Below are 17,809 nucleotides of genomic sequence, written 5' to 3' on the forward strand. Positions count from 1 at the left end.
AGATGACAGATAGACCTATAAACTATTCAAAAGATCAGAAAATATTTAGCAGGGATAGTTATTAGGTGGCCCTAAACACAATCTGTTTATAGATTAATTTGTTCTTAGATTGCATATGTTTTGTCATTGCAGGCAGATTCTGTTCTAAGTGTGAGCAACAGCAGAACAGCAATGAATAGATAAGATTTTCTTTTCAATTACTCATGTGAGGGAGACAGAAAGGAAAGGAACAACACAATATAAAGTGAGCAATGAGCCTTACAGAAAGCCCGCTTAAACCAGTGAGAAGATTTTTCACTGACTCTGGGCTTATGTGCATCCCTTTGAAATAAGAAATGAACCTGTCCCAGAGACACCCAGCTTATCTGCTAGACATACAATTTATCTAGCCGTTACCTCCTGCCACAGTGGCAAGGGTCCAAAGAAAAATCCCATGATCTTGAGTGGAAGAAGTGTGGCTGTACTCACTTTTGTCACACTGAGGTCCATATTTGCCAGGGTCTGAGCAGAACTGGCAGTGCGAGCCTTGAAATGCCTCAGCACAAATGCAGGTCCCATTTCCATACAGGCCATCCATGCACTGCAATATAGAAGAGAGGTGATCTTTATGTATAAATTGAAATACGTCTTTATCTCTCCTTTGTGAAGACGCTGTAGGCCTGTCCATGCTGTGCCTGTGACAGACTACTAGGAAGAATCTCAGCTTTAATGAAAAATCTTTCAGTGCAGAAGCTTTCCTTGTGCATGTAGTTATACTCTGTGGCAGTGTCTACCTTTGCAGTTTAAAAACAAGAATAGCGATCTGATCGTTCCCCTGTACTGTGCAAAGTAAAAGCATCAGTGGGTCACTCAACCCCAGCCTTGCACATGTGCTGCGTATTGGGACCAGTGAAACTGTCAATTGGAGAAGAGACCAATTCATTTTCCCTCCTCTGAATAGCTGAACCTGAAATTCATGCCATCACTGGATGTAAAAGCAGTGTGCAGCTCTTGCGGAGCCCTTAATTCCTGCAGTGCAGGAGTTCAGGGACTTCTGGGAGACAGTCCATCCTCCCCAGTGTCGAGTGAATGCACGATATTTCAGGATGCTATGCTTACCTGCCCATTTCCTGAGCAGGGTTTGGAGAAACCTCCTGGGCATGGACTGCAGTTGGGGCCAAAGAAGCCTCTGCAACACTTCGGTTCCTGCAAAATGAAGCAAATACTGATGCCTGTCATCTGAAATAATCCTTCGTTCCGAGCAGGACAGATGGAGCCTGAGTTACCCTGTATTTACAGGGGGCCGATTAGGGGGAGACACCAGGGCTGGTCTCAGGGATGGGGGCTGCAGCAGTTTCTGAAGGGAAAAAATAAAAGAGAGAGATCTTCTGCAGGAATAGGGAGACGGCATGAAATCTGTTTTCTGGGCTGACTGGAAGAGGCCAGAGTGAGCCTGGCCTCTACATCTGGGCCAGACTCTGACATTTCAAGGTTGCTCTTCCTTGGCAGGTACCGCACAGCACATTGAAAGCATCCTTTTTTCTAGAGCCTTTGTGTGGAGGCAGAGCACAAAAGACATCTCTCCATCTGGTTTTAGTCCTCTGGCAAAGGTCTGCTGGGGTAACTGGCTCATAAAAAGCTTATGTTGAACCTGAACTGTATCTGCAGTGGTTTTGTTAAAACCAGGAGGGGTATAGGCAGCCCATGAGAGGGACAAGGCAAACCACTGCATACCCTCCCTTGCTATTGTCAAATTCATCAGCATTAGATATGCATGTCCCGTCACCAGTTACAGACATATCTGCATGTTGACTTGTGTGTGCTTTCATATTTGCCTTATGATGTGCAGTGCAATTTGAGTCAGTCTGTCTCCTCTGCATCTGAGATGGAGAACTGTAAGAGATATTTTACCCCTGAGAGATGCTGTGAAAGCTAGACATGCTGCTTTGATCTTCTTCCTTCCCCCAGTGCATCAATATGGGATTTTATCATTACACAGCCCTAAATGTTTTTCCTGGATGTGTTGTTTGTTCTATTCATGAATTGGCTGCTTGATCTGTTTATGTATCAGAAATACAGAAACTGTATTAGGGGAAAAAAAAACAAAGAACCTCATTTACATGTGTAATTCAAGGAAATAATTAGCAAAAGGTTTTCAGAGCTTACAGACATGCAGCCTGTTTAGGAGTCCTGGGAGCCAGGGAAGGTGTAAGCCCCTCCCACGGGCCAAAGGCTTCTATGAGGACTAGGCTTGCCAAGCAGAGCAAGTGAGGCATGGTTTTTGGGATTGTTTGCCATTCATTGTTACCAAGTAGCACCTGAAGTCCTGGGACAGGAAAAGCTGGGACCAGGGATCCCACACTCTGCTGTTCTTCATGAGTGAAGCTGTATGGGACCATCACATTTTGGCTAGAAGCCTGATGTGAAAACCTCTCAGTTAGTATGAGATTGTTGCTGTCAATAACACATGGCAGCTAAAAAAAACCTCATTGTGGAGGTACTGATGTAAGCATGTGTTGTGGAGGGGAGTTATTTCAGGTAGTAGAGGGGATACTGGCAGGCATTTTGCTCTCAGCCACCTGTAGAAAAGTGATATGGAAAGTACATGGACATCTCCATGTGTCTCTACTCCAAAAATAAAGTTCACAATGCAAAAGACAACCCACTGCAAAACTTACATACATTCCACCTTAAGGAACCATAACTGTGTACCTTTACTGTTATATTGCAGTATCTAGCACAGCCAGTTTTTGGAAAGGTTGGGCCTTCAATAATGCATCTCCTCTTTAAGAAAGGCTGAAATATGCAAAAAAAATCGAAGCATTAGTATTTCTAAGCAATGTACAGTGCTGTGATACAGTCTTAATACTGAAGCATAATTTAACTGGGGATCAGAGCACTTTGTCATAGTGTCACATTTTCCCATTTTTAAAATTTATAGAATTATGCATATCTTTCATAATATGATTTTCCTTTTTACCTGTGGTTATTACTGAATGTGGCATATAGGACAAACTACCAGTGAATTTTTATAACATGGGGAATAAAATTCCTGTGACAGCTAGACTCAGTTTTTATATCTGGAGGAACATGCAGCTAGATTTGCATCTCTTAGAGGGAAGCAGATGGAAGATTTTCTGTCCATTCCGAAGCTTCTACTGCAGACAGTTACTTCTGGGAGGATGCTTAATTAAAAGGAAATTTTTAACAGATGTCTGGCCTAATTTAAATGTATCCCTCCTCTATTTTTCATTTACTAACTCTCAAAGGATAATCATAGCAATTCTCATTCCTCACCTCTCTCTTCTGCCAATCCATACCCTAAATAGATCTTTTACTTGAGAAAAAAGTCATAGCTGCTATGAAGTCTATGAAGGATCTTGCTACAGCAAAGTAATGCTGAAATTACCTGATGCCAGATCATTGCCAAAAAGAGTTTAAGTTACTGCCTGTATTTGTATGTTTATGCAGTTCTTCATATTGCTATCTGGTTCTTTTTCTCACTGTATCGGGAGAGCAGCAAACAACACAGAGGAATCTATGCATTTTGTACAGTGGGGGGAATCTGTCAGGAAATGTCACTTACGATTGGCTTTGAATCCGCTGGACAGGGAGTCAATGCATGTGAGAAACAACTTGCACAGATACCCTAGATGGAGACAGTAAGGATTTTCATTTGACAAGGCCTTATACCATCTACTGAGATACATACTTATGGACAACAGATATTGTAAATTTTAAGTATGTCTTTCCTGTGAATTTTAACTGTTACAGCATGGATCTGGAACTGAACAGCAGCTATATGTGCTGGCTCTGATATTTGCTCCTTCTCGCAGGTTCTTTTAAAGACCTGGCAGCTTCCTAAACAGAAGACAACCATGGGCACAAATGAACGCGTGTCCTTTGCTCGACATGGTATAATACATTAATTAAGATTGTCTGAGGATCTGGTGCAGTCTATATTTAACTTCTATAATAATTTTTATTCCTTCCTAGGAAGACCACAAATCTGTACATGCTGTCTACATATGAGACTCAACTGAAATTTGTCTTGTATGTAAGCAGTGCCTCTGAGGGCATTGCTCTCCCTGATGCTCAGTTCTGCTCAGCATCACCTATCACTTCCTTTCTCCACCTGGGACGGTCTCAGCCATGATGTGTACCTGCTCCTCCCTCTTCTGGAGGATGAGATTCCTCTCTGTCCCCACAGCCACGCCGTAGGATGGGGACAGGGAAACGTGTCTGCATTTCTGTGCAATGTCTTGTTTCAGAGCTCTGCCCATATTCAGCAGCAGACTAAGATACCATCTTTGCATGGAAGCATCTGAAGCACACACGCATATTCCCTGCCACTAAGTCTGCTGTGGGAGTGAGGATCTCTGCGAGGAGGTAGAGAAGACGTCTGAGGACAGCTGCTGCTCCAGTGGTCAGAGCACGTCCTCTCAGAGGTCACCCCAAGTCAGCCCACGAGGTCAGCCCAAGTCCCCACACTCAGCATGTGCTGAGGAGCCAGAGTGCCTCCTGTGTGTTTCGTGAAACCATTAATAAGCAGTGCTCTTGTTCAGTTAAGCTTTTAAGAGTGCTGGACACTAATGCGTTTGTACTGTTTGTACTCCATCAGTTTTCTGCATATTTTGAGGCTGGCAGTTATTACCAGTATTCAGGTGCAGCTGCGTGGATATGCATGTGTTAGTGTTATAGTTCTGCCTTTAGGGATGTACAGTTGTTGTAGATGAGTGTAACTGCCAGGTCTTACAAACCTTGTCGCTTCTCACTGGTACCACAAGTTGTATTTACAAGGTGGTATTGTTCTTATTTTCTGAGAGTGATCAAGATTCAAAATGTCAGCAAAGAATAGCAAAGCCATTGCTCCATTCTGGTATTCTCCTTGGCAGTAGTGCTCTGCTTTAAAGCTTTGGATATTAAACTGTATTTTTAACTACGCATGAAAATTTCAGAGCTGACAAAGTGCCTAACTTGAGTTTGAGGAAGTATTTTTGTGACAGGTGTTATTTATTTTTTCTTTAAATTGTTTTTCTCAGTCTTACATTAGCATTGAGCAATGCCAGAAATTGATTATAGGTAGGTTTCTGGTAAGGAATTCAAATTACTGAAGTGTTCTAGGTGTCAGTGCTGCTTGGTGCTCTGCTTGATTTATGAATATATTGTGCATGTGGCACTTTTGAGTCTCTGCCACAGGTAATAGTACTTTGCTGCCAGCTCTTCTGTTTTCTTCATCAAATTTTGATGCTGTCCAGCTCTGCTGAGAATCTGTTTCGAGGCTGTGGTTCTGGGCTCTTGTAAGTTCAGCTGGTAATTGTACTGCATTATTGTACCAGAACTGTTACTGGCCCAGATACATGTTTGAACTCTGTCCAGTGAGTGCTCACAGGAGCCACGCTTACTGCAAACTAAAAGCTCAGTTTGATGCCTGGGCTTCTTACCGGAAACAGCAGCATCTGTTACCAAGTGTAAACGCCTGTAATGTGTTACCAAACTGAACAAGATATGTCAACTCCAACCTCAAACATTCTGTGAGTCTTTGAAATCCAATCACTGAAATATGAAATAGTTTTATAAATCCTAATTTGAAGAAAACTGGCAGAAAGTAGGCCTAGGAGAAGTCTTGGCTTCTGAAAATCACAGATTTCTCATATACTAATATTAAATCAGTTATTTTAACTTGATTCCTTTTCCTACGTAGTTAGTAGAAATTAAAATATGGGTCTTAAGTAGATTTCCTGGGAACTCGTCATTGCTTAAGGTGCACTTGTATGCACAAGTGGGATGCAAGAACTGGAGGAGAATGCTTGACTAGAGACAACATATTTAAAGGACTAGTGCAGGAACTAGATGAATCTTAATGATATTGGGTGCGCTCAAATGAGTGCCCTGTTTGCAAATTATCTGTACTGCACTGCTAACCGGGTGGCTATATTTCATTGGTATATCGATTTTCCATTTTTTAATGCATGTTACATGGAGTAGTTGAAAGCTATTGATTTTTTGATGTTGTTTTTTTTTGTAATTCCCTTACCATTGCAACTTGACTTCTTGTCTCATCACACCGATGTGGTAGAATTGGAATGATGGTGGGTGGGATAAGAACTCCTGCAAGGGTATGAATGCGACCATTTTTTGCAACAATGTCTGTTTCTTCCATTTCTTCTCCGCTTACCAAGACTTGTCCCTATGAAACAGTAAATTATTATTAATAAATCTTATAGCTTCTCAATTTCTGATAATTTCATTTTAATTTTTTTAGTCATATTTCTCACTTTTAATCGTATATCTAGATTTTTTTTTACACTTAGTAATGCAAGAAGCATGCCTAAGTTGCCCCCTTTTTTTTGGTATTTACTTGGTCTATGGCAGGGGCCTCTAACATTTTCCTCTTAATCCGCATTGTTATCCTGTGGAACTGGTGACTAAAAGACTGGCCAAAATAGGAAGACCGCTGATGGCTCCAGGACCCTGGTAAAAGTGGACATAGCCTTGGGTTCTGTGGTGCCCTCTCTGACAAAGGAGCAAAGTGGGATTTTCTCTAGAATACTCACATTTTGGCTAAAATATGCAAAGAACAGAGGGGAATTCAATATATTGAGTAGTCTGCTTCAGCAAAAGCACTAACTGGCAAAGTAACACTTTTAAAAAGTGTTCACTATGCTTGTCAGGATCAGAGAATATAGTATTAAAAGGAATGAAAAATATCTATATACACACTGAGAAGTCTTTAAAACAATTCCAAAAACTATACAGAGCATAAATAAAGAGCATTCCTGGACTGGGGCTAATCATAAGAAAAGAGACTGCAGGCTGTCCTTACGTACCAGTCATTTGCCCTATATCCTTTACAGTACTAATCTCTAGCAGTTTCTGGGTATGTCAGGCTGGAAATTTCTGCCTCATTACAGCAAGTAATTCCTCTAGTTTTTCCCCCAGCTTCCCTGTTTCCCCTCCACATGCAAACAGCTGCCAAGCTCAGAGGGAGCCGGTCACAGGCGAAAGCTGCCTTGGACTTACAGTGCTGGTCCTGTTAAAGTAAAGGAACTGCTTCGCCATGCTTCGGATGTGCTCTATTGAGATGAGGCTGGCAACCTCTAGCTGAAATGAATGTAAGTTGATTAAAAGAAATGTAACATCATTATTCTTTTCAAGTCCGGATGGATTTCACAAGAAAGAACACTTTTACCTTTGGGGTGAGCAAATTACTGCGATTTTTTTTTCTAGCCCTATGGGCAGCTTTGCATTGGCTAACCTGTTAGCATAATGAAGTTAGAATGATTATTTTAAACTTCAGCTGAGCTTGCTGCATCTGAACAGCTTGTTGCTCAAAAGTACATTAATATTCCCTCTTATCTATAGCATTCAGTTTAAGTAAAATTATCACCTCTCCCTAAAAATAGCCCTGTTTGCATCCTTAGACTGTTGTGGAAGTGGCAGCGCTGATATCCTGTGAAGGGGTGCGTGGGTCTTGTGCTGTGGACAGGGTGGTGACCTTTGCTTTGGGCCCTGTCCGTGAGGATTCGTGAGCACGTCCTTCCTTCCTCAAAGCAGGGGCTGAGGTGGGAATGAACTTCACCCTCTTTCAGCCTCAGTTGGTGGTGGGCTGGCTTCTGCTTTTTTGCTTTTTGTTTCCAGCACAGAAAGGAATAAAAATACAGGGAGCTTTTTTAGAAGATGACAAAACCATCCCCCTCTGATAAATGGAAGACAGATGCTAATCTTTGCAGAATTGGATCAGAGAGAACTTTATTTCAATAGCAAGTCTTCTCTTCCTGCTACTCATCCCTGTAGCCCTACTAAGCTGACATCACCCCCAACAGGTTCAGGATGCCTGTGTGCATGTGTGTATATATATATATTTTACAGCTTGGGCTAAGTCTCCATTACCAAAAGGTGTATTTTAAAGTAGGAATAGTTCCATGCATGTAACACATTAGTGTTACACAACAGTTTTTATTTGCCATGATTTGAGAACTACCCCATGTCTCCTGGCAGGGTTTTACTTGGATTGGTAGGCCTGGGGTAAAAGGCTTGTGTTGTCTGTTACGGACCTTTAGGTGTGACTGCCCTTAGCAAAGGCATTGCTGCCTTCCTTTGAAGCCTTGCTGTGGGGTGTACTGAGTGGATGTCATTCTTTGAAAACCACTGCCTTCAGAGTGGAAAAAGATCTGAAAATGCTGTTATGCTCCTGAGCCAGTAAAGCATCCACACTCACCTCAGCATTGGAAACAATGTGGTATCGGACTAGCTCCAGCAGCTTCCATGAACCCTGCAAAAACAAGAAAGAGGATTTCTTAGCCCAGCGTGAGTAATGCAAACCCAACCCGGCCTGTGAGAGGGCATGGGCATGAGGTCATCAGCTGAAGCTGGAAAGTTCCGAGTCAGTGGTGGTGCTTAGCTCATGGCATGTGTCCTGCCAGTCCATGCTCTTGCCCCTCTGTCACTTTTTTTTTTTTCAACATGGACCTTTCACATACTGTGAGCCATCCCTGGTTTCCCCAGAGGCACCCCGTCCTCTCAGCCCTCAATGACTTGTGTGTCCACCAGTAGAGGCAGGGGGTAGCCAGGGGACATGACGCTGAGGTCCTCCTACCAGTGGCAACCCCAGTCGGTAGGGCCCCTGTGGCACCCGCTCCCGCTGATCATCCCCCTATACAGGGGTGATGCCTCCTAGGGCAGAGAGTTCTAAGAACAATTTGTACTATAGAAAGTCTGTACCTCTGCAGAAAGCAGATAATCCATATCCTCAGCTTTCATATTACTCAGAGCTCCGTTACTTGGAACAAAGACTGTGTAAGGTCTGTTCTCCTGCTGTAAATCCATTCCCAGGCCAGTTTTCTGTTTTGGTTTAAGAGTATAAGTGAAATTACATATTAATGTTGGAAAACATCCTGAAATAGCTTTATGGAATTGCTTTTCTGGATCCTTACCTCTATCAAAGATGTAAATTGGCTGTGTTTTCCATTATCTTGAAGCACTGACATTATGGTTTCCTAAAATAAGATGAACATAAGATTTATTTTAGTTGGGTTACTTAGAATGAACGGCAGTTCTTATAAGACAGTTTTTGAATTACTGTATGGATCTCAGTTATTAGAGATCTGAATGTATTTGTTTCTTCGTGTGGTTTGTGTGGATGTGCTGTCTGGAAACAACTGAGATGAAAGGGTCTTCTAGTCCTCATGCAATGCTGGCTTAGAGTTAGAGGTTGTCATTGTTCTGAAATACTGTGTGGGCACAGAACATACACACGTATGTGTGAAGAGTTATTATTTGTGCATTCTCAATGAAAAAGGGCAGAAGAAGAAAATATTCACAAAAACAGCACATAACTGCTGAACACTAAGCTGGGCACTAAAAAACCCAAAGCATCCCAACTTAAAAGTTTTTGTAATTTTAGCCTTTGGTGTGTGTGCGTGCTGGTTTGAATACAAGCCTTGCCTGGAATCTATCTAAATGTTCCTTGTTCTAGTTTGTTGTTCTGTTCAGTGAAATGAACTGATTGTGAATGAACAACTCAAATGCTGTGAGTACAACCATGTCTATGGACCAGCTTGGCAGAAGAGAAAGTGTCTGTCTGCCTTAGAAACTGGATTGCTACTTTCCACCTTGAATGTTGTTTCTCTGAGTTGATGCTCAGTGTCTCAGCAGAGTTTGTCTAGCTGCTGTCAGTTACACTCCTTTGCATTAAATGAACGTGAAACTGTTGTAAAAGAAAGTCCAACATTGTGTGTGTATAGCATACATCTCACCTCTTTGTTGCTTTCAAATGTTGGCTCTATGTTGTCCATGGATTTGTCAAAAATGTGCAAAATTCCATTGGAAGCAATAATATTGCCCTGCAAAAGTTTTCCTTTCCTCCTTCCCCCCTGGATTCTAATTCTTAGCTGATTATCCTGAAAGAAGACAGGCAGTGAGTAGTGAGCTCTTTATCATGGAATGACAACAGGCAGAGCATGCATGTTGAATAATATCTAACAGCTGCTTCCATCGCCAACATCTGGGCCATTTAAATCTGGGGAGGCTAAAGGTTGCTTCCAATGCCTATCAAGGAAATGGAAAAAAATCCTTTGAATTTGGATTGAGACCTTGTTATTTTGTTTCAGAACAGCAAAGTTTGGAAGAGAAGCAGGTATGGGGGAGTGACCTGGGAGCAGCATACCTGAGAGAGCTCTGATGACTGCTACTAATAAAAATCTGGCAGGAAATGATTTAAAATGTGATTGCAGTGAATGGGTCAACTCCCATAATCTTAAGGGACTACAAACCATTTCCTTATATTATATGTATATTTAAAACAACAAGATGTTGCTGATTGTGCACTGTTCTGAAGCCTGCAGGAAGCTAGCATGCCTCAGACAGCAATGATATTTTCCTGTTACAAATGGAATGTGTGCTCATTAAAGAAATACAATAGATCTATTTTCTCAGATGCCACTGATTTACTAGAAAACATGAGAAGTACTTTATTTCAGCTCTTACACAGGCTCAAGTCATTAAAAGACATTTACTGGACCAAGAAGAATAGCTCTTGAAAAATCTAATAAAATCTGTTATAACAGCTGTAGAGAATACATTTTTGAAAACGTGGCATCAGACTGCCCTAATGTTTGCTAACATCAAATAGACAGGGTTGTGATGAACTTCACCCCACATTTTTCATGATAAATTGCCATGTGAATTTTATTTATGTTGAAGACTTCTATTTCCTGCATTGTTCAAAGGATGTCCAGGCTGATACTCAGTGGAAGATGGGATCTGCAATGCAGTCAGTGCTTGCTCTGTGTGAGCTGAATACAGTGTTTCCAGCATAAGCTCTGGGCTTTTACCTCCCCACACCACCTCATAGTTTTTGTGCTCTTTTAATGCCCCCTCTAGCTCTGTTGGCTATGTCTGCAGATTTAAGATGACTTAAGATGAGCTGTGTTAACTCTACATTTTAGAGCTGTGGTTACTCAGCAATGATGCAGTTATAAAAGTAACTTCTGTTTTCACTGATTTTGTTGCCAGTGAGGTTTTAAGTTTCTGCAGCCTGATGCCTCACAGAGGAAAGACATTTTATACTGCTTGTTGAATTAAAACCATGAAGTAGTATCCTTGCTGATGTAGGCTGGAAGGTCACTTACCTTTTCTCCCCTTGATATCTCTCCTGACTTGCCAGTTAAAGTATATATTACATTAGTATTATTCAAGCTACTGGTATCCAGTTGACCAGCAATTATATGGAGTTTCACAAAGTACTGTGCTTTCAGTTTATTACTCAGAAGGTCCTTTATCTAGAAAAACAAAAGAAGAAAGATTTATTTTAATACAGGCTTCATCTAAAAAAAATAAATCATAGTGAATGTTTTTTTCTATGTTAAGCTTTTGGAAATGAGGCCACATTCAAAACAAAACAAAAACACAAACAAAAATACACTACCAAACCACCCCACCAGTAAAAGCGTTTTTTTTTTTTTAATCACTCTTATATAAAGGATCACTTTTAGGTCTTTCTGATGAAAATTCAGCTCTTAATTCAAGTGAAAAACCCTCAAGCATACATGTGGGAGAATCCAAAGTTTACTTAAAACATGACTGCATTCTACCCTGATTCACCAAACTATTTTGCTTTTATTTCAAACAGTAAAAAGACAGTCTCTGGTCTCTAGACTTAAATGGTATGCCAAAAGTGTACTAGAGCAAAAAGTTCTGAATCTGTTGAATCAAAGTGCTTTCAATGCAGATTAAATTTCTGAAGAAGCTATATCTCTCTCATTCAAAACCCTAGTTGTTTACTTACATTGGTACCTTTGAGTCCCCTGTTTGTTGGTACAAGCACGGTAAATGGTCCCAGGTTACTCAGTGGCCATTCATAGACATTTTCTTATAAGGAGAGGAGAAAAAAAGGTAATTGAGTATTTAAAAGCTCATTAAAGGAAGGGACTCTATAGTCTGTGTGAGGTATGCAAGGGCAGAACAAGCAAGTATAGTATCTGTGATTACGAAATGTTAATTTAAGATTCTAGAAGATGAATTGTGGAAAGACAGTGGAATGTTAAATCCAGGTGCTGCTGCGTATTAAACCCAGGATGAGGCAAAATACTCAGAATGCTTTTAGTACCCTGGATTCCATGGCATGCAAGCCAGGGTGATGGCCACGAAAACAGCACTGCTTTAGAGCTGTGCTTTTGCAGGGAAATGTCTTCCTGATTTAAATCAATTCAGGCTTCATGGGGTGAGGGATATGCGGTTGACAACCTGCTGGTAATGCAAATATCAGCAAACACATAGCTGGTAATAAAAGCTGATGTACTGCAAGTTAATTAGAGTTTGCTTGCTACCCAGATGGTATTTCCATTTCCAAGACAGCCATAGAAGACTATTGAGTCTGTAGCTGAAGCCATTAAATATTTCTAATAATCAGTTCTTTTCCCAGAGTTTTAAAATTAGAAGTGAAAAAAAAGCATCTTTATAGTCATTATGGGTATGTTGTACCACAGAATATATCTTAAAATTAATACATTGTCTGGATTATTCTGCTTTATATTCTTAGTTTTTGAAAGACATTAATGTGGAGTGAATGTACTGTAAAATAACCTATGCAGTTAATGTGTCTTTATAGCTGCTGACTGGTGAATCATATGGCACATATAAGTCCAAAATTTAACCAAATAACATAACATTTGGATTGTTGTTGACAAATGGTAGCACTCAGCATGCCATGCACTTTTCAGACAGAAGGAGAAACACAGAAAAATTTCAACTTAGCTCTCAGTGCTGAGGCAATATATACCTGTTTTCAGTGCTGAATGTGACGGCAATTGCCAGGTTTTGTCCTTGGTCAGCTATGTAGGATTCTTACTCTATTCTGGTTGGTAATCGAGGGCCTTTTTTCTTAGTTGCTGGGCTCAGTGAGAAGAACCAAGCAAATTATATTAAACAGGAGGGATTTTTTCATATTTGTAAATCTAATTCAAAAATCCACCTTGATTCTAGCAGTGTTTGTTCATGGCTTAAATTTTTGACATTGCAACAGAAGGTGGTAAAGATAGTTATGTTCTATTCACAAGGTGGCTGCAATAAATGCTAAAGGCTGCACTCATTTCTTTGGACACCTCAGATTTTTTGGTTTTGTGCCACAATTTCAAACAGATATGAACATCTTTGAGGAGGGTGACTCATCTAGCTAGCTAAAAGAATCCTTTAATTTTTTTATACCTTTTTGCCATTTTATTTGCCTTTCATTTCCCAAGAAAAGTTCTGTGTACAAATGCACGTTTTCTAAAATCTTTGTCCTGCCATCAGAAATTCCTTCTGCTGCTACCATCCTTCCTATTTAGTGCTTTCTGGGATGTTTCCTTCTGCTGCTCTCCTGTTGCATTTTCAAACCTCATAAATACCAAGGATTTGCAGCTCATCCGATTATAGGATTGCATTTGTCTCGAATAATAAAATTCAGCTACAGAGCAAGTATTTGGATCTGCATTGGAAATGGATTTTACATTATGATCTAATTTAAGTAGTTAACACCTTTCCTCCCATTTCTCAAATTTCATCATTTTTATCTGATACGTTATCACTGATCTGTACAATTAGATGATATGTAGGATAATGACAGCTGCCTTGTTGGCTTTGGATATTATGGCATGATAGATATAAATTTATTATTAGTGTGGGATAATATGAGTTGGTATTTAAATACCCAAATGTGCTAAAGCGTGGCTGAAGAACTAGCTTCTCCATGCCTTACTATGTTACTAAAATACTTTCCTAAAACAAGGGTAATGGAACAGGTCAAATTTATGTTGGAAAATGCCAATGCACTGAGTTTGAAACGTTCCTTTGGGGGGATTGTGGTTTAGCAGGATTTTTGTCGAACACAGAGTTTCTGATGGAGAAATGGTTGCTCTGCAGCTGGCAGTCCTATCCTACAGCTCTGCAGGACATTTCAGATGCTTTGGTGGTGGACATATCGTCCATGAGCCCTAATGGGCTCCACCTATCTCTGCAGACAACTTAGAAACGTGGAGACCCCTGTCCCCCAGCTGTGGTCAATGTGTTCTGGTGGGGATCAGAAAGGAGGTCCTGAGGGTGATGGCAGCTATGGATGGCAATGGTCTCTTCCCCTCTCCTCTCTCCTCTTTCCTGGTGAAAGCAATGCCACTGCTGATGGCTGGGGACTGGAAAAGAAAGACCCAGCTGGTAACTGTGATATTTTGGTGGGTTTCCATGCTTTCTTCTGTATCAAATATCAGTTATCCAAAGCAATGGGGCTAGGGATGGAGAGGTTTATCCTCCTGTGAGGCAAAACCCACTGGTCATACCAAATCATGTGTGAGGGATCATGGGACCATATTTATCACTTATGCTTGGAAATTTCTAGAGGTTGCTTAACATGGTGAGCAAAGGCAGCTCTAAGTGTCCAGAGGGAGTCTGTGGTGAGCGGTGTGCACTGTTTTGTGCCTTTGGTGGCATGATCCTGCTGCCAGGGACGTGGTGAGGAAGACAGGGCAGGAGGTGACTGTGTGCTCACTTACCCATGAGCGACAAGGCGGATGTCAGCTTGCCTTGCCACCGTCCTCCCACTTCGGTGTTCAGGTCTTGGAGGCGCTCCATGATGCTTCCGTAGCACACAAACCCGTTCCCCACAAAGCCCCTCTGGCACGTACACCTGCGAAGGGATTGCCGCTTTAGCTGTGTGTTGATGCACTGTGGGGTCAGTAAGGCTCTAGCTAAGCATGCTCCAGGTGTTATTAACTACTTTTCTGAAGGCTTATTCAGGAACAATAATGCATTTTAATTTTGCATCTTTCCTTCAGCATGCTGTAAGGTAACAGTTGGTGGTAGGATGGTGTATGCATTTTGTCATTTAATGGATAATGATATTAATTTGATTATCACTTGGCTAGCTGTAAATTTTCCTTTCTCCTGTAGCCACTTCTGTGGCTTATATTAAGTCTCAACTCTGCAGTGTGATGAATGTGAAACTGCATCACTTTGCAGCAAAAGTGCCCTTAAATCCCTGCTGTTTTAAAAAATTATAGCTGTGTGAGCAGTGGCTCAGTGAGTTACCTTTGCAGGTGTGTAGGGAAGTGTGATGACCACTTGCCTGACATGATGTCCTGTCAGCTGGGCAGTGGCGTGTTAGTGGTGTCTGTCTTGCAGGGCCTCTTTGACAGGGGGCTCTGGCTACATGATCCCCTTGGCCATGGTGCAGTGTGTGGCCTGCCATCCCTTTTGGGGTTCCTGAACATGGTGGTCACTGGAGCCCAGCAAGCCACGGAGCCTGCCTGCTCATGGGCAAGGAGAGGCTGTGGTGGAACGGTGTGAGGTGTCACCCCCACAGCAGTAGGGAGGTGATGTAAAGCCTTAAGCCTCCAGTCAGTACTGGTGACTTGACAGGAGTAATGGTGGTTACGCATAAAGGGGGTGGTAGCAGCTCATTGATCCTTGTGGTAGATGTATGCACCTGTCTGGTAGAAAAGGCACCCAGAGGTGTCAGTCCTTTCAATAAAGCAAAGTGGTTGAGTGTGTTATGATGCCTTTTAAGTAACACAACCCTTTTGGCAACGACACTGGTATTTTAACGTTATCTTTCTTCTGAAGCTGCAGAAGCATGAAACCTCATGCTTTTCCAGACGTATACTTTGTGCTGCTGCTATGTCTGTACTGGCAACAGCATGTCAGCTGTGACACCCTGGCTGTCCCATGGGGATGCCAGCCTGTGAGTGGTCTCAGTGATGCATGGTAGGCCCAGTCCTATGTACTTCCAGGGCAGCTTTGGGCTGTGGTGCCCAGACGAGTGATGGGCAAAACCTTGAGAAGGGCTCAACAGCCTTGCTGCCTGGAGGTGGGCTGTGTTTAAGGTAATGTCTTGCAGCCAAGGCAAAATCTAAAGGAAATTTATGGAAAAGCAACCATTAGTGTCAATCTGACGTTTTCCGTCTCCTAAGGGAGGAAACAGGCCTCATGAAAATTGGACCTTAAAGCCATGAAAGACTCATTGTTCAAAGAGAGGTGGGGAAGAAATTGTTGGTTGTTGACAGGGTTGACATGTGCTTGTATTAGGTGCTGATGGGTACAAGTGGTTGTGATTTTCAACAAGCAACTGACTTGCATGTGCCTCGACCTTGTGTCAGCCTGACTATGGACAAGGAGAGGTGGTTAGTACTTTCTGAAAATCTGGGCTCTTTAAGCCTGCCTCAAATTGAGCAGCTATCAACACCTGCAGTTTTTGCCAGTCAGCAATTTCTGTTGCACCCTTCAGAAATGCTGCACCTAGGGGATGAGCTGGAAGTGTCAGCTCTGTGATTTACTCATCTCCAGTGCTAAAATTAAAGCAGGCACTTGTCAACATGTAGCACGCACAGAAAGAAATTCTAACTATATTTAGGAGGCTAAATAACTATATTTGGTTAAACAACTGTGTTGCCAAACGTTGGCTTTTAATAATGCTTTTCCTAATCAAGTCTTCAGCATGTTCAGTATTTATGTAAGCCCTATCCATAATGACACATTTATGTGGACTTTTTTATTATTATTATTTTTAGTATCACTAGATATCAAACATTATTCCACACAACTGAAAAATCTCCTTTATATAAATAATGACCTAATCATTTCCATGTGCTGGCTGTTACATACACAGATTTGCCAATCACACCCCACAGAAATATCAACCTGATGCCAAGTTAACTCCTGTTTGCTATGTTAGTTATCTCATGTCTGGATGGAAAGTGTCTTTACCATAGCTATTTTCTTGATGATAGCAATCTTATTCTAAAATCTCCACAGTCCCTGCAATCTGATGGGGTTGCATATAGACTCGGGGATATAAGCTAGGATTTTGACCAAGAGGCTCAAACTTTGATTCTTTCTGGTCCTGGGTAAAAATAGGAGCCTAGAAGCATTGTAAATTGTTAGAATGCAAGTTGGATGGTGAGCCACCTCCTTTTTAAGGGGATCTCTTGGGTAGAGGGCAAGCCTGGAGCCTTGATGAAGGGTTTGGGGCTGGGAGGTAGAAACAATTCCTCCTTGGGGGCTGACCCTTTTCTTTTGTGGTGGTGGAGACTGATGGGATAAATATCACTGTACTGATGTACGTAGCCCCCTTCGCTTCTGAGTGGAGAAGGAAAACCTGAGGCCTTAAAGAAGCTGAGGAACACTTTAGTAGAAAAAAGAAACCACCTTTGAAATATTGAACAAATTAGATCAAGGTTTCAAAATAAATCTCTCTTTTTCAGCAAACAACCATAAAAGAAGAGAGAGGTTAAACACTAAATTCTTGGCTATCACTTCCAGGGGTACAATGAACTGCAGAAATATCTAGTCAGTTTGAAATTAATTTTCTGAGGAAAATACTGCTTATAACAGAGTATGAATCCAGTAACATGGTTTGGATTTGGCTGCCAAAAGAAAGCATTTAGCAATTACAGAGTAGCACTTATTGCATGGGCTTGAAGCCTTCAATCTGACCACCATCTCACCCTCTCCAGTGCAGTAATTTACTCTGTGTGGTTGGGATAAGGAAGGATCAGCTAGGTAGCTGTCTGCATCGATTTTGTCTTAGTTTGCCTGGAGGGTCTGGTTTACAACTCATACTGCGTATGGCCGGACAGGTTTTGCTTTGAATGCATTGTGTACTATAAGGGCTGGGTGCCTCTGAAGAGGAACAGCTTTATAAAAAAATCTTGCTGGACTGCTTAAACTGAGTTGTTTGTTCTCGTGATACGATGCATGGACAGCATAGGAAAAAGACTGGGGAGCTGCCACGACTTCAGCTTACCTAAGAAGGGGAGCAGAATTATATCTTTCTGGAAAAACGGATGCTCAGCTTTCTGTC

The 17,809-nt window shown here is 41.6% G+C and overlaps 1 protein-coding gene across 2 annotated transcripts in view; it reads right to left on the reverse strand.

The window, feature by feature from the left end:
* The window catches only part of STAB2 (stabilin 2), a 91,507-nt gene that overhangs the window by 54,066 nt on the left and 19,632 nt on the right, over positions 1-17,809 (reverse strand). For both annotated transcript variants that reach the window (XM_083812325.1, XM_083812324.1), the window contains exons 10-22: positions 14,505-14,638; positions 11,768-11,850; positions 11,112-11,261; positions 9,738-9,881; positions 8,916-8,978; positions 8,704-8,823; positions 8,201-8,254; positions 7,003-7,083; positions 6,017-6,169; positions 3,566-3,628; positions 2,692-2,775; positions 1,099-1,185; positions 469-580 (exon numbers count right to left, since the gene is read on the reverse strand). In XM_083812325.1, the coding sequence (XP_083668451.1) occupies positions 469-580; positions 1,099-1,185; positions 2,692-2,775; positions 3,566-3,628; positions 6,017-6,169; positions 7,003-7,083; positions 8,201-8,254; positions 8,704-8,823; positions 8,916-8,978; positions 9,738-9,881; positions 11,112-11,261; positions 11,768-11,850; positions 14,505-14,638 (1,328 nt within the window). The remainder of the gene's footprint in view (positions 1-468; positions 581-1,098; positions 1,186-2,691; positions 2,776-3,565; positions 3,629-6,016; positions 6,170-7,002; positions 7,084-8,200; positions 8,255-8,703; positions 8,824-8,915; positions 8,979-9,737; positions 9,882-11,111; positions 11,262-11,767; positions 11,851-14,504; positions 14,639-17,809) is intronic.

This window comes from Anser anser (genome assembly GCF_964211835.1).
Source record: "Anser anser genome assembly, chromosome: 1".
In the NCBI taxonomy this organism is placed as follows: Eukaryota; Metazoa; Chordata; class Aves; order Anseriformes; family Anatidae; genus Anser; species Anser anser.